This window comes from Zophobas morio, unplaced genomic scaffold (genome assembly GCF_036711695.1).
Source record: "Zophobas morio isolate AGI-343-1 ecotype UQ-CSIRO unplaced genomic scaffold, CSIRO_AGI_Zmor_V1 ptg000011l, whole genome shotgun sequence".
NCBI classification, from domain to species: Eukaryota; Metazoa; Arthropoda; class Insecta; order Coleoptera; family Tenebrionidae; genus Zophobas; species Zophobas morio.
In genome coordinates this window covers 24,400,077-24,414,243 of record NW_026972116.1, presented here as the reverse complement: position 1 = coordinate 24,414,243, position 14,167 = coordinate 24,400,077, and the positions used below count along the sequence as shown (strand labels likewise).

Sequence of the window (14,167 nt, the reverse complement as noted above, 5' to 3'; positions counted from 1 at the left end):
CGTACAAAGGCGTATTTATTTATCTTGAGTTAGTCCTGAGATTTCGTTAATGTGCCGCTTCGTTATGATGATTGTCACATAACCTAACTTTTTGTGAGAAATTGTGAATACTGAGCGGCAAATTTTTTTCAAAAAGCGGTGATTTTTTTCTGGAATTCAGTTATTTCTGTGTTTTAGAAGCTTTGGAAAAAAAACTGAAAAATTGAATTATCCAAGAATAAAAAATTTTAAAAATAGAAAAATTCAAAACCCCGAAAATTGAAAAGTTCCCAAAACTGATAATATTGAAAAAATTGAGAAATCTAAAAATCGAAAAATTGGAAAATAGGAATAACGCAAACATGAAAAAAATCAAAAAATAAAAATTGGAAAATCTAAAATTTAAAAATCGCGAAATTTAACGATCGGATCATTGAAAAATCGAAAAATTGAAAAACCGAGAAATAGAAAAATATCGAGAAACCAAAAAGTCGGAAAATGAAAAATTGTTGAAAAGAAATATTGAAAAATTCCAAAACTGAAAGATCGAAAAATTGAAAAATCGAAAATTTTAAAAATTCAAAGATGTAATTGAAAAGTCAAAAAGTTGAAAATTGGAAAAAAATTGAAAAGTCAAATTCTTGAAAATCAAGAATTCGAAAAATCGATAAATTGAAAACGTTGAAACGCCAAAAATTGAAAATATGAAAAATGGAAAGATTTCAAAATCGAGAATTTAAAAATTCCGAAAATTTAGAAATTGAAATATAGAAGAACTGAAAACTCGAGAAATCGAAAAACCTAAAATTTGAAAAACTGAAAAGTTAAAATATCGAAAAGTTGAAAAATTGAAAAATCGAAGTATAAAATAGTCGAAAAATTGAAAAACGCAAAGTTAAAAAACGAAAAATTGAAAATCCAAGAAATAAAAAGTCGGGAAATCGAAAAATCCAGAACCCGAAAAATTGAAAAATACAGGAAAAATTGAAAAATCGAAAATTTAAAAACTTCAAAGATGTAATTGGAAAGTCAAAAGCTGGAAAACTGGAAAAATTTGAAAAGTCAAATTCTTGAAAATCAAAAATTCGAAAAATCGACAAATTGAAAACGTTGAAACGCCAGAAATTGAAAACATGAAAAATGGAAAAATTTCAAAATCGAAAATTTAAAACTTCCGAAAATTGAGAAATTGAAATATAGAAGAACTGAAAACTCGAGAAATCGAAAAACCTAAAATTTTAAAAACTGAAAAGTTAAAATATCGAAAAGTTGAAAAATTGAGAAAGTGAAGTATAAAATAGTCGAAAAATTGAAAGATGCAAAGTTTAAAAAATGAAAATCGAAAAAATAAAATGTGGAGAAATCAAAAAATCCAGAACTCGAAAACTTGAAAAATACAAGAAAAATTGAAGAATCGAAAAGTTGAAAAATACAAGAAAAATTGAAGAATCGAAAAACTGAAAAATCACAAAATTTAACGAAATATCCAAAAATTGGGAAATTAAAAAATTGAAAACTCGAAAAGTCAAAAAAGCGAAGTCGAAAAATCGCATACTTAAAAAATTGGAAAATTGAAAAATCAAAAACCTGAAAAATCTAAAAATTGAAGAACTGATGAAGTGAAAGATTGAAAGTTTGCGAAGTCGAGAAATGGGAAAACCAAAAAATAGATTAACTGAGAATTCGGAAAAGAGGAAATTCAGAAACGTCAAATTTTGAAAAATTTAAAAACATTAAAGAACTGAAAAATTGAAAAATCTAAAATTTAAAACACTGAGAAATTAAAATATCGTAAAATTGAAAAATGGATAAATCCAAACATCAAAAAATTAAAATTTCGGAAATCTAAAATTTAAAAATCGAAAAATTGAAAAATCAACAAATCGTGAAGTCGAAACTCGAAAATTTAAAAAATTGAAAAATTAAAATATTGTAGAATTGAAAAATGGAGAAATCCAAACATCAAAAAAAATAAAAATAGAAAAACTGAAAAATCAACGAATCAATAAATCGAAATTCGAAAACTTAAAAATTCCGAAAATTGAGAAATCGAACTATAAAACAGTAAAAAATTGGAAAATGCAAAGTTTAAACAACGAAAAATTGAAAATCCAAAAAGTAAAAAGTCGAGAAATCGAAAAATCCAGAACTCGAAAAATTGAAAAATACAAGAAAAATGAAAAAATCGAAAAACTGAAAAATCACAAAATTGAACGAAATATCCAAAAATTGGGGAATTAAAAAATTGAAAAATTGAGAAATCGAAAAGTCAAAAAAGCAAAGTCGAAAAATGGCAAATTCAAAAATCTGAAAAATCAAAAATTGAAGAACTGAAAAATACAAACTTTGGGAAGTCCAGAAATGGGAAAATAAAAAAATGATTAATTTTGAAAATTCAGAAATGTGAAAATTTGAAAAATAAAAAAATTAAAGAACTGAAAAATCGAAAATTAGAAAGATCAAAATTTAAAGCATTGAAAAATTAAAAAATCGTAAAATTGAAAAATGGAGAAATCGAAACTCGACAATAAAAAAAAATTGTAAAATTGAAAAATCGGATAATTCAAAAATCGAAACATCGAAAATCGAAAAGCCGAAAAGGAAAAAATCGAAAAACCGACAAATAGAAACATCGAAAAATTCAAAAACTGAGACATGGAGAAATCGAAAAATCAAAAGAACGAGAAATCGAGGAGTCGAAAAGTCAAGAAATCGAAAAATTAAAAAATTGAGAAACCGAAATAGGCCAAAATCGAAAAATTAAAAATTGAAAAGTCAAAAGAGCAAAGTCGAAATATTGAAAATTCAAAAACCTGAAAAATCAAAAAATTAAGGGAATTGAAAAATCGAAACTTTGGGAGTTAAGAAATCGGAAAATAAAAAATTGATTAATTTTGAAAATTCAGAAACGTGAAAATTTGAAAAATTTAAAAATTTTGAAGAAAAAGCAAAGTCGAGAAACTGAAAATTTAAAACGTTGAACAATTAAAATATCGCAAAATGGAAAAATCGAGAAATCCAAACATCAAAAAATCAAAAAATAAAAATTCGAAAATGTAAAACTTAAAAATCGAAAAACTGAAAAATCCACAATTCAAGAAATCCAAACCCATAAATTAAAAAATTGAAAAGTTGAAAAATCGGATAACTGAAAAATTGAAACATCGAAAAACTGGAAAATCGAAAAATTGAAAAGCCCAAAAGTAAAAAATCGAAAAACCGAGAAATCCAAAAATCAAAATATCGAAAAATTCAAAAACTGAGACATCGAGAAATCGAAAAATCAGAGAATCGAGAAATCGAGGAGTCGAAAGCCGAGAAGAAAAGTTAACAATTGAATAATTGAAAAATCTAAAAATTTGAAAAAAGAAAAATCGGAAAATCGAAAATTTAAAAATTCGGAAAATTGAAAAATCAAAAATTTTAAAAACTGAAAAATTAAAATATCGAAAAGTTGAAAAATTGAGAAATCGAAGTATAAAACAGTCGAAAAATTGAAAAATCTAAAGAGTTGAAAATTCAAAGAGCAAAAATTCAAGAAATCAAAAAATCCAGGTGTCCAAAAATCGAAATTTTGAAAAATCCTAAAACTGAAAGAAATATCCAAAAAATTGAGAAATAAAAACATTGGAAAATTGGGAAATCCAAAAACTAAAAAAGCAAAGTTGAAAAATCGTAAACTTAAAAAAATCGAAAAACTGAAGAATAAAAAACCCGAAAAGTCGAAAAATTGAAATATTGAAGTGAAAATCGGAACTTTGGGAGGTCGAGAAATGGGAAAATTAAAAAAAAGATTACTTCAGAAATCGGAAAACTGGAAATTTAGTAATAACAAAATTTGAAATATTCAAAATTGAGAAATTGAAAAATTGGAAAATTGGGAAATCGGAAAACCAAAAAAGTAAAGTCAAAAAATCGAAGAAATGAAAGACCGAAATTTGGAGAAGTCGAGAAATGGGAAAATCGAAAATAGATTAATTGAGAATGGGAAAACTGAAAATTTAGCAACATCAAAATTTGAAAAATACAAGTACTGAAATCGAAAAATTAGAAAATCTAAAATTACAAGTCGGAAAACTGAAAAATTGAAACATCGAAAAATTGGAAAATCGAAACATTGAAAAGCCCAAATGTAAAAAATTGAAAAACCGAGAAATCCAAAAATCGAAACATCGAAAAATTTAATCAATTCAATCGAGAAATTAAAAAATCAGAGGATCGAGAAATCGAGGAGTCCAAAGCCGAGAAAAAAGTTAAAAATTGAAAAATCGATGAATCGAGAAATTGAACAATCGAAACATCGAAACATTTGAATTCGATACATCGAGAAATCAAAAAATTGAAAAATCGAAAAATTTGAAAAAAGAAAAATTGGAAAATCGAAAATTTAAACATTCGGCAAATTGAAAAATTGAATTCCAGAAGAACTAAAATCTCAAGGAATCGAAACATCTAGAATTTTAAAAACCGATGAATTAAAACGTCGAAAAGTTGAAAAATTGAGAAAACGAAGTACAAAACAGTCGAAAAATTGACAAATTCAAAGTTTTTCAAAGAATTGTAAATCCAAAAATTAAAAAATCGAGAAATCCAAAAATTCAGGTGTCAAAAAATCGAAATTTTGAAAAATCTCAAACTGAAAGAAATAGCCAAAAAATTGAGAAATAAAAAAATTGGAAAATTGGAAAATCGAAAAGCCGAAAAATCTCGTTAGCGTATAATTTGAAATGTAAATTTTGTAATTTGGGAACATTATGTATTAAATCGTTAAAATGTTTAAGAATTTTGTTCACTTATTCGTTGTAAATTCCGACCAGAAGGTCGAAACAGGTTAGTTCTTCGTAGTGAATGGATCAGCTCTAACGAAAGTCGGCTTATCGATAAATCGCTTAGAGTCGATATTGGCTTGAGTGCGCTCTGGCTTGCAGATCAAACAAGTTCTCAGGCGACGAATCGGTGTTGCATGTTCAGCTTCGGTTAGTAATACTTGTTTAGAATTTCTCCAACCGCGTAAAAATGGAAGCGAAAGTGGTCTTTATCATTGACAAAACGATGTACAATAACACCATCGTTGGTTTCGTAATCCACTCTAATTCGTTTTATTTTCATTCCCGTGGTACAATTATTCGTAACTAAGTACATACTGGAGTGTAATGAATGAAACGAGATTACATTTACTTGACCTTATGCGTTATTGTAGGTCACATATACATTATTCTTAGACGGTTATTATTAGTTATTACACCTGGAACTTTCACTGGTGTGGTGACTATTAGAAACACAATAAAAAATTGTCAGTTGCTACGTCGCTTTATTTTTACCATATACCCATTCAGCGACCGTGTGGAAATATCCATGGTGAACTTGACACTGGGCAGCTTCCCATGTGCCTCGATTTCAAAATTCTGCAGCAAGTGTATCAAAATTACTTTGACACTAATGTTGGCGAAGACTTTTCCTGATTAAAAAAAAATATGATTAGACTGACATTAACATGATTACAAAGTAATTACCAATACAACCTCTGGGTCCCGCACTGAATGGTATGTAGGCAAATGAGGGCCGGCTTTGTTCAGCCGTTGGTAAAAAGTGGTCGGGGTAAAAGTGATCCGGATTTTTCCAGTAGGTTGGGTTTCTGTGTAAATTGTAAATCGGGATACCGATTCCACAGTCTTTAGGAAGGAACCACTTGTCTGGGGATAGTAAAATTAGCAAGAAATTAGTAATTCTGGATGAGGTACCTAGTTGTTGATCTTCTAAATTTTTGCGAAAGATGTATGGACCGATGGGGAAAAGTCTCAATACGTCTTTCACACACATATCCAGAAACGGGAGTTTCGTGAGGTCTTCCACGTTTAAATTGTGGATGTCTTTACCTAGCACATTACGCATTTCGCGGACAACTTTTTCCTGATATTCTGGATACATCCCAAAACATAGACATGCAGCTGAGGCTATCAGAGCTATGGTATCTTGGCTCTGGAAAATTAAAGTATATAGTATGAAATTTTGCCCGATTATCACTTACATACAGCCATATAGAGAGAAATGAGGTGAAACCAAAACTCTTCCCTGGAAACTAATCCAGGATTTTCCTCTACACATCGTGCGATTTTATCAACGATGGGTTCTACAACGAGCTTTTTGGACCGTTTTTGTCTTTCCGAATATTTTGCAAACACTTCGTCTTTCAGTTTATTAGACAAGTCACATATTTTTTGGAGATGCTTGCCAAGTTTACTGAACCTGAAAATTAGGTTAGGGTGCAACCAAGGTTTTGCCATTCTGGCAAAGGCTATTTTATAAACTCTGAAATTTCTGGATTAATAAATTAATTCCACTTTTGGTGTAGGTGCTTACTCTGTAAATCCTTCAGTGTAGTCAACATTGTTTCCCTTTTGTGATTCGAAACTGTATCCTAGTACGACGTCTGCAAACAGTTCGTCGGCTGAGAACTTGTTTGATGCACAGACCGGAGCGCGTTCAGGCCAATGTCGACTCTAAACGTTTAGAATTTCTTCATTCGATTTTGACATGCAACTATTTTTTTGTTTAATTAAGAATTAATTCTTTAATTGTAAATTGAACAATCGGATTATCGAAAAATCGAAACATGGAAAAATTGAAAAATCGAAAATTGGAAAATTGAAAACTGGAGAAACCTAAAATTGTAAAAATTGAAAGGAAAAAATATCGCGAAAAGTTGAAAATTTGAAAAAATCGAAGTATAAAATAGGCGAAAAATTGAAAATCCAAAAAGTAAAAGGTTGAGAAATCGAAAAATCCAGAACTCGAAAAATCGAAAAGTCGAGATACTAAAAAATTCCAAAACTGAAATGCCGAAAAATTGAAAAATAGAAGAAAAATTGAAGAATCGAAAAACTGAAAAATTAGGAAATCGAAGTCCAAAAAAATAAAATCGAAAAATCGCAAACTTAAAAAATCGAAAAATTGAAAAATCAAAATCCTGAAAACTCGAACTGAAAAATCGAAAGTTTGGGAAGTCCAGAAATGGGAAAATCAAAAAATAGATTGATTGAGAAATCGGAAAATTGAAAATTCAGAAACGTCAAAATTTTAAAAATTTAAAAATTTTGAAAAAACTGAAAAATCTAAAAATTTAAAATCAAAATATCGTAAAATTGAAAAATACAGAAATCGAAACATCAAAAAATCAAACAAATAAATAAATTGGAAAATATAAAATTTAAAAACCGAAAATCAAAAAATCAGAACATCGAAAAATTCAAAAACTGACACATCGAAAAATAGAAAAATCAAATCAAAAGATCGAGAAATCGAGGAGTCGAAAAGTCGAGAAGTCGAAAAATCGAAAAATTATGAACAATCTAAACATCCGAGAAAAACTGAAAAATCGAAAATTTAAAAATTCGGAAAATTGAAAAATTAATTATAAGACCAACTGAAAACTCGAGCAATCGAAAAATCTAGAATTTTAAAAATTGGAAAATTTAAAGATTAAAGAACGAAAAACTGAAAATCCAAAAAACAAAAAATTTAAAAATTCAGAAGTCGAAAAATCGGAAGTCGAAGAATCGAAATATTGAAAAATCCAAAACCGAAACAAATATCCAAAAAATGATAAATTAAAAAACTGGACAACCCAGAAGTCGAAAAATCGAAGAATTGAAGAACTGAAAAATCGACACTGACGAGAAAATGGAAAATCAAAAAATATAATAATTGAGAAATCGAAAAATTGAAAATTTAGCAACGTCAAAATTTGAAAAATTGAAAAATAGAAATACTGAAAAACTGAAAAATAAAAAAATCGAGAAATCGAAAAATCTAAAATTTAATACATTGAACAATTAAAATATTGCAAAATCGAAAATTTGAGAAATCCAAACATTAAAAAATCAAAAAATAAAAATTCGAAAATCTAAAATTTAAAATCGAAAAACTGAAAAATCGACAAATCGAGAAATCGAAACTTCAGAATTTAAAAAATTTAAAAATTGAAAAATCGGATAACTGGATAATCGAAACACTGAAAAATTGGAAAATCGAGAAATTGAAATATAAAAGAACTGAAAACTCGAGAAAATGAAAAACCTGGAATTTTAAAAATTGAAAAATTAAAACATCGAAAAGTTGACAAACTGAAATCCAAGCATAAAACAGTCGAAAAATTAAAAAATTTAAAGTTTAACGAAAAGTTGAAAATCCAAAAAGTAAAAAATCGAGAAATCAAAAAATCTAGGAGTCCAAAAATCGAAAAGTCGAACAATCGGAATATTGAAAAATCCCAAAACTGAAAAAATATTCAAAAAATTGAGAAATTAAAAAATTTGGGAAAGTAAGAAATTGGGAAAGTGAGAAATTGAAAAACTAGAGAAGCAAAGTCAAAATATCGAAAAATCAACAACCAAAAAATCTGAAAAATCGAAAAATTGAAGAATTGAAAAAATCGAGACTTTGGAAAGTCGAGAAATGGAAAAATAGAGAAAAATGTTTCAGAAATCGGAAAACTAAAAATTTTAGAAACGTCAAAATTTGAAAAATTGAGAAAATCTAAACATTTAAAAATCGTCAAATTAAAGACGAAAAAATTGAGAAATCGCATTATTTAAATATCGGAAAACTGAAAAATCGGAAAATAAAAAAAATCGAAAAACTGAAGAACTGACGAACTCAAAAATCAAAAGTTCGGAAAGTCGAGAAATGGGAAAATCAATAAATAGATTAATTGAGAAATCACAAAATTGAAAATTCAGAAACGTCAAAATTTGGAAAACTCAAAAATCTAAAAATGTAAAATTTAAAACATTGAAGAATAGAGTAATCGAAACATCAAAAAATAAAAAAAAAATAAATACATTGGATAATCTAATATTTAACAATAAAAAATCTGAAAAATCAACAAATCGAGAAAACGAAATTCGAAAGTTTAAGAAATTGGATAATTCAAAAATCGAAACATCGAAAAATCGAAAAATTGAAAAGCCGAAAAGAAAAAAATCGAAAAACCGACAAATCAAAACATCGAAAAATTCAAAAACTGAGGCATCGAAAAATCGAAAAATCAAAAACTCGAGAATTCGAGGAGTCGAAAAGTCGAGAAGTCGAGAAGTCGAAAACGCGAAAAATTGAGAAACCGAAATAGGCCAAAATCGAAAAGTTAAAATTGGAAAAATTGATAAATCGAGAGATTGAATGATCAAAACATGGAAACATCCGAATCTCGAATATTACAAAATTGAAAAATCGAGAAATCCAAACAGCAAAAAATCAAAAAATAACAATTCGAAAATCTACACTTTAAAAATCGAAAAACTGAAAAATTGAAAAATTGAAAAGCCTAAAAGTTAAAAACGAAAAATCAGAGAATCGAGAAATGGAGGAGTTTAAAGTCAAGAAGAAAAATTAAAAATTGAAAAATTGATAAATCCTCCAATCAAAACATCGAAACATCTGAATTCAGTAAATCGAGAAATCAAAAAATTGAAAAATAGAAATATAGAAGAACTGAAAACTCGAGAAACATAAAATTTTAAAAATTGAAAAGATAAAATATCGAAAAATTAAAAAATTGAAAAAATCGAAGTATAAAATAGTCCAAAAATTGAAAAATTTAAAGTTTAAAAAAAGAAAAATTGAAAATTAAAAAATAAAAAATCCAGAACTCGAAAAATCGAAAAGTCGGAATAATAAAAAGTGCCAAAACTGAAGTACCAAAAAATTGAAAAATTGAAGAATCGAAAAACTGAAAAATCATAAAATTGAACGAAATATCTAAAAATTGGGAAATTAAAAAATTGAAAAATTAGGAAATCAAAGTCGAAAAAACACAAACTTAAAAAAATTGAAAAATTGAAAAATCAAAATTCTGAAAAATCGAAAAACTGAAGAATTGACGAACTGAAAAATCGAAAGTTTGGGAAGTCGAGAAACTGAAAAATCAAAAAATAGATTAATTGAGAAATCGGAAAATTGAAAATTCAGGAATGTCAAAATTCGAAAAATTTCAGAATTTCAAAATTTTTAAATTTTTCAAATTTTGACGTTCCTGAATCTAATAAAATAAAATGTAAAACATTGAAAAATGAAAATATCGTAAAATTGAAAAATAGAGAAATCGAAGCATCAAAAATTAAAAAAAATAAACAAATTGGGAAATCTCAAATTTAAAAACCGAAAATCTAAAAAACCAACAAATCGTGAAAACGATTCGCTAAAATTTAAAAAATTGGAAAATTGAAAAATCGGTTAACTGAAAAATCGAAACATTCAAAAATTGGAAAATCGAAAAATTGAAAAGCCCAAAAATGAAAAATGGAAAAACCGAGAAATTCGAAAATCGAAACATCGAAAAATTAAAAAATTGAGACATCGAGATATTGGAAAATTGTTGAATCGGGAAATTGAACTATCGAAACATCGAAACATTAGATAAATCGAGAAACCAAAAAAAAGAAAAATCCAAACATTTTAAAAAGAATAATTGGAAAATTGAAAAATTGAGAAGTCCAAGCATAAAAAATAGAGAAATAGAAACTTCAGAATTTAAAAAATTGAAGAATCGGATAACAGAAAAATAGAAACATCGAAAAATTGGAAAATTGAAAAGCCTAAAAGTGAAAAATCGAAAAATCAGAGAATCGAGAAATCGAAGAGTGGAAAGTCGAGAAGAAAAATTAAAAATTGAAAAATTGATAAATCCAGAAATCAAAACATCGAAACATCTGAATTCAGTAAACCAAGAAATCAAAAAATTGAAAAATAGAACTATTTTAAAAAGAAAAAATTGGAAAAATTGAATATTTAAAAGTTCGTAAAATCCAAAAATTAAAATATAGAAGAACCGAAAACTCGAGAAATCGTAAAACCTAGAATTTAAAAAATTGAAAAATTAAAACATCGGAAAGTTGACAAATTGAGAAATCGAAGTATAAAACAGTCGAAAAATTGAAGAATCTAAAGTTTAACGAAAAGTTGAAAATCCAAGAAGTAAAAAATCGAGAAATCAAAAAATCCAGGAGTCCAAAAATCCAAAAGTCGAACAATCGAAATATTGAAAAATTCCAAAACTAAAAAAATATTCAAAAAATTGAGAAATTAAAAAATTGCGAAAGTGAGAAATCGAAAAACTAGAAAAGCAAAGTCGAAAAATGGAAAAAAATAAAAAACCAAAAATTTGAAAAATCGAAAAATTGAAGAATTGAAAAAATCGAAACTTTGAAAAGTCGGGAAGTGGGAAAATAAAAAAAATGTTTAAGAAATCGGAAGACTGAAAATTTTAGAAACGTCAAAATTTGAAAAATTGAAAAATCGAAATATTTAAAAATCGTAAAATTAAAGAGGAAACAAAATTGAAATATCGCAAAATTGAAAAATCGGAAAACTGAAGAACCGACGAACTGAAAATCGAAAGTTTGGGAAGCCGAGAAATGGGAAAATCAAAAAATAGATTAACTGAGAAATAAGAAAATTGAAGATTCAGAAACGTTAAAATTAGAAAAATTTGAAAATTTTTAAAAATTGAAAAATCTAAAAATCTAATATTTAAAACATTAAAAAATGAAAATATCGTAAAATTGAAAAATAGAGAAATCGAAACATCAAAAAATCAAAAAAAAAAAAAATAAAATGGAAAATCTAAAAATTTAAGGACCGAAAATCTGAAAAATCAACAAATCGAAAAAATGATACTCGAAAATTTAAAAAATTAAGAAAATTGAAAAATCGGATAATTTAAAAATAGAAACATTCCATAAATCGAGAAATTAAAAAAATCCAAAAATTAAAAAAAAAATAATTGGAAAAGCGAAAATTTAATACAAGGAACAATTAATATATTGCAAAATTGAAAAATTGAGAAATCCAAGTATAAAAAATCGAGAAATAGAAATTTCAGTTTTTAAAAAATCGAAGAATCGGATAACAGAAAAATCGAAACATCGAAAAATTGAAAAATTGAAAAATTGAAAAACCTAAAAGTGAAAAATCGAAAAATCAGAGAAAGTTTAACGAAAAGTTGAAAATCCAAAAAGTAAAAAATCGAGAAATCAAAAGATCCAAGAGTCCAAAAATCAAAAAGTCGAACAATCGAAAAATTAGAAACGCAATGTCAAAAAATCGAAAAAATCAAAAACCAAAAATCTGAAAAATCGGAAAACTAAAGAACTGGCGAACTGAAAATCGAAAGTTTGGGAAGTCGAGAAATGGGAAAATAAAACAATTGATTAATTGAAAAATCAGAAAATTGAAAATTCAGAAGCGTAAAAATTTGAAAAACTTAAAAATTTTTAAAAACTGAAAAATCTAAAAATCTAAAATCGAAACATCAAAAAATAAAAAAAAATAAATTGCAAAATCTAATGTTTAAAAACCAAAAATCTGAAAAATCAACAAATCGAGAAAACGAAACTCGAAAATTTAAAAAATTGGAAAATTGAAAAATCGGATAAATCAAAAATCGAAACATCGAAAAATCGAAAAGCCGAAAAGTAAAATATCGAAAAACCGACAAATCAAAAAATCAAAACATCGAAAAATTCAAAAACTGACACATCGAAAAATCAAAAGATCGACAAATCAAAGAGTCGAAAAATCGAAAAATTGAGAAATCCAAACATCAAAAAATCAAAAAAATAAAAATTCGAAAATTTAAACTTGAAACATCGAAAGACTGAAAAATTGAAAAATTGAGAAGCCTGAAAGTGAAAAATCGAAAAATCAGAGAATCGAGAAATCGAGGAGTGCAAAGTCGAGAAGAAAAATTAAAAATTGAAAAATTTATAAATCCACCATGAAACATCTGAACTCAGTAAATCGAGAAATCAAAAAATTGAAAAATAGAATTATAGAAGAACTGAAATCTCGAGAAATTGAAAAACCTAGAATTTAAAAAGTTGAAAAATTGAGAAATCGAAGCATAAAACAGTTAAGAAAATTGAAAAATCTAAATTTTAACGAAAAGTTTAAAATCCAAGAAGTAAAAAATCGAGAAATCAAAAAATCCAGGGTGTCCAAAAATCGAAAAGTCCCACAATCGAAATATTGAAAAATCCCAAAACTGAAAAATACACACAAAATTGAGAAATTAAAAAATTGGGAAATGGAGAAATCGAAAAACTAAAACAACAAAGTCGAAAAATCGTAAGCTTTAAAAAATCGAAAAATTCAAAAACCAAAAAACCATCTTGACGTCTAAGGTAAAATCTCAACACGGATTCATGAACCATAAATGGGGGATACAAAAGTTAAATTACATCTACTGTTATAAAATTTGGAGATAACGTCATTTCATTGTTGTTGACAAATTTTGGTCAGCGTTTTGGTCGGCTTATAGATAAATCACTTAGAGTCGATATTGGCCTGAGTGCGCTTTGGTCTCTAAATCAAGCCAGTTCTCAGGCGACCGTGTTACCTCCAATGATGTCAGCAGTGCATTTATGAATGACCTCTTCTATATTAAAGTAGTTTCTGCCCACTAACCCTTCTAGTTTATCTACACACACTTCCATATGTTTTTCAAAAACCCCAACACACTCCGTACTGAATTCCAAACTGAAAAGCGGCTGAATCATTTTTTTGTGAAGCTTGTACGTTTGACCTACAACGAAACTGTACGTAACGTACATAAAAATGTATAGTTTCACCTGAAGCCGTTATTAAACCCTCCCCTAGAAAAACCTTCATCAGGTCGTAGATTTTGTGTTTGTGGCTGAACTTCGACGAACACATTATCTTCTATAATAATAATAATAATAATAATAATAAAACAACGAAAGTGTGAATTTAACTCACTTCTAAGTGTCGCGGCTCCTTAAAAACCACAGTCAACTCAGGCCCTAGCCAAAACCCAATCGGATTATCATACTTATTGACAATTTGGTAAATTTGTTGCAAAAGATCTACAAACCAAAGTAAGATTAAAGATAACTGGAATGCTACTCACCTTCAGTTTTGCAAAAAATGAACGGAAATGTTGACCCAATTATGGGCAAACTGATGGGACCGTTAAGACTCCAAGCGGCGTAATAGAGACGTCTGCGGTACCACTGGTACCTGATGAACAGGAACGAAGCCAATGAAAGCAATATCCACAAAATCGCCATCTCGTCACTAGGAAAACAAAATCAGACTACTGAGTCCACGAAGATTTCTCTTTATAAATGTTTAATATTGCGTCGTTTGCCTTGAAAAATAACATAAAACGTTT

General features: G+C 27.5%; 1 protein-coding gene across 1 annotated transcript; it reads right to left on the bottom strand.

Moving 5' to 3' along the window:
* Positions 1-5,245: 5,245 nt before the first annotated feature.
* On the bottom strand, positions 5,246-14,063 carry LOC135126590 (cytochrome P450 4C1-like). Its single transcript, XM_064052618.1, has 9 exons — positions 13,904-14,063; positions 13,753-13,859; positions 13,605-13,695; positions 13,373-13,558; positions 6,340-6,409; positions 6,012-6,288; positions 5,721-5,958; positions 5,493-5,672; positions 5,246-5,437 (listed from the first exon to the last, which is right to left on the bottom strand). Exons 1-9 carry the CDS (start codon positions 14,061-14,063, stop codon positions 5,274-5,276), a joined length of 1,473 nt encoding a protein of 490 aa, XP_063908688.1. The 3' UTR covers positions 5,246-5,273.
* Between the last annotated feature and the right edge of the window lie 104 nt (positions 14,064-14,167).

Excerpts from the sequence above, each read along its gene's own strand:
- LOC135126590 (XM_064052618.1), bottom strand. The coding sequence starts at position 14,063 with ATGGCGATTTTGTGGATATTGCTTTCATTGGCTTCGTTCCTGTTCATC. Across the intron at positions 13,559-13,604 it reads GGGTTTAATAACGGCTTCAG|GTCAAACGTACAAGCTTCAC; the intron begins GTGAAACTATAC and ends GTTTCGTTGTAG. Across the intron at positions 5,673-5,720 it reads TTTAGAAGATCAACAACTAG|ACAAGTGGTTCCTTCCTAAA; the intron begins GTACCTCATCCA and ends TACTATCCCCAG.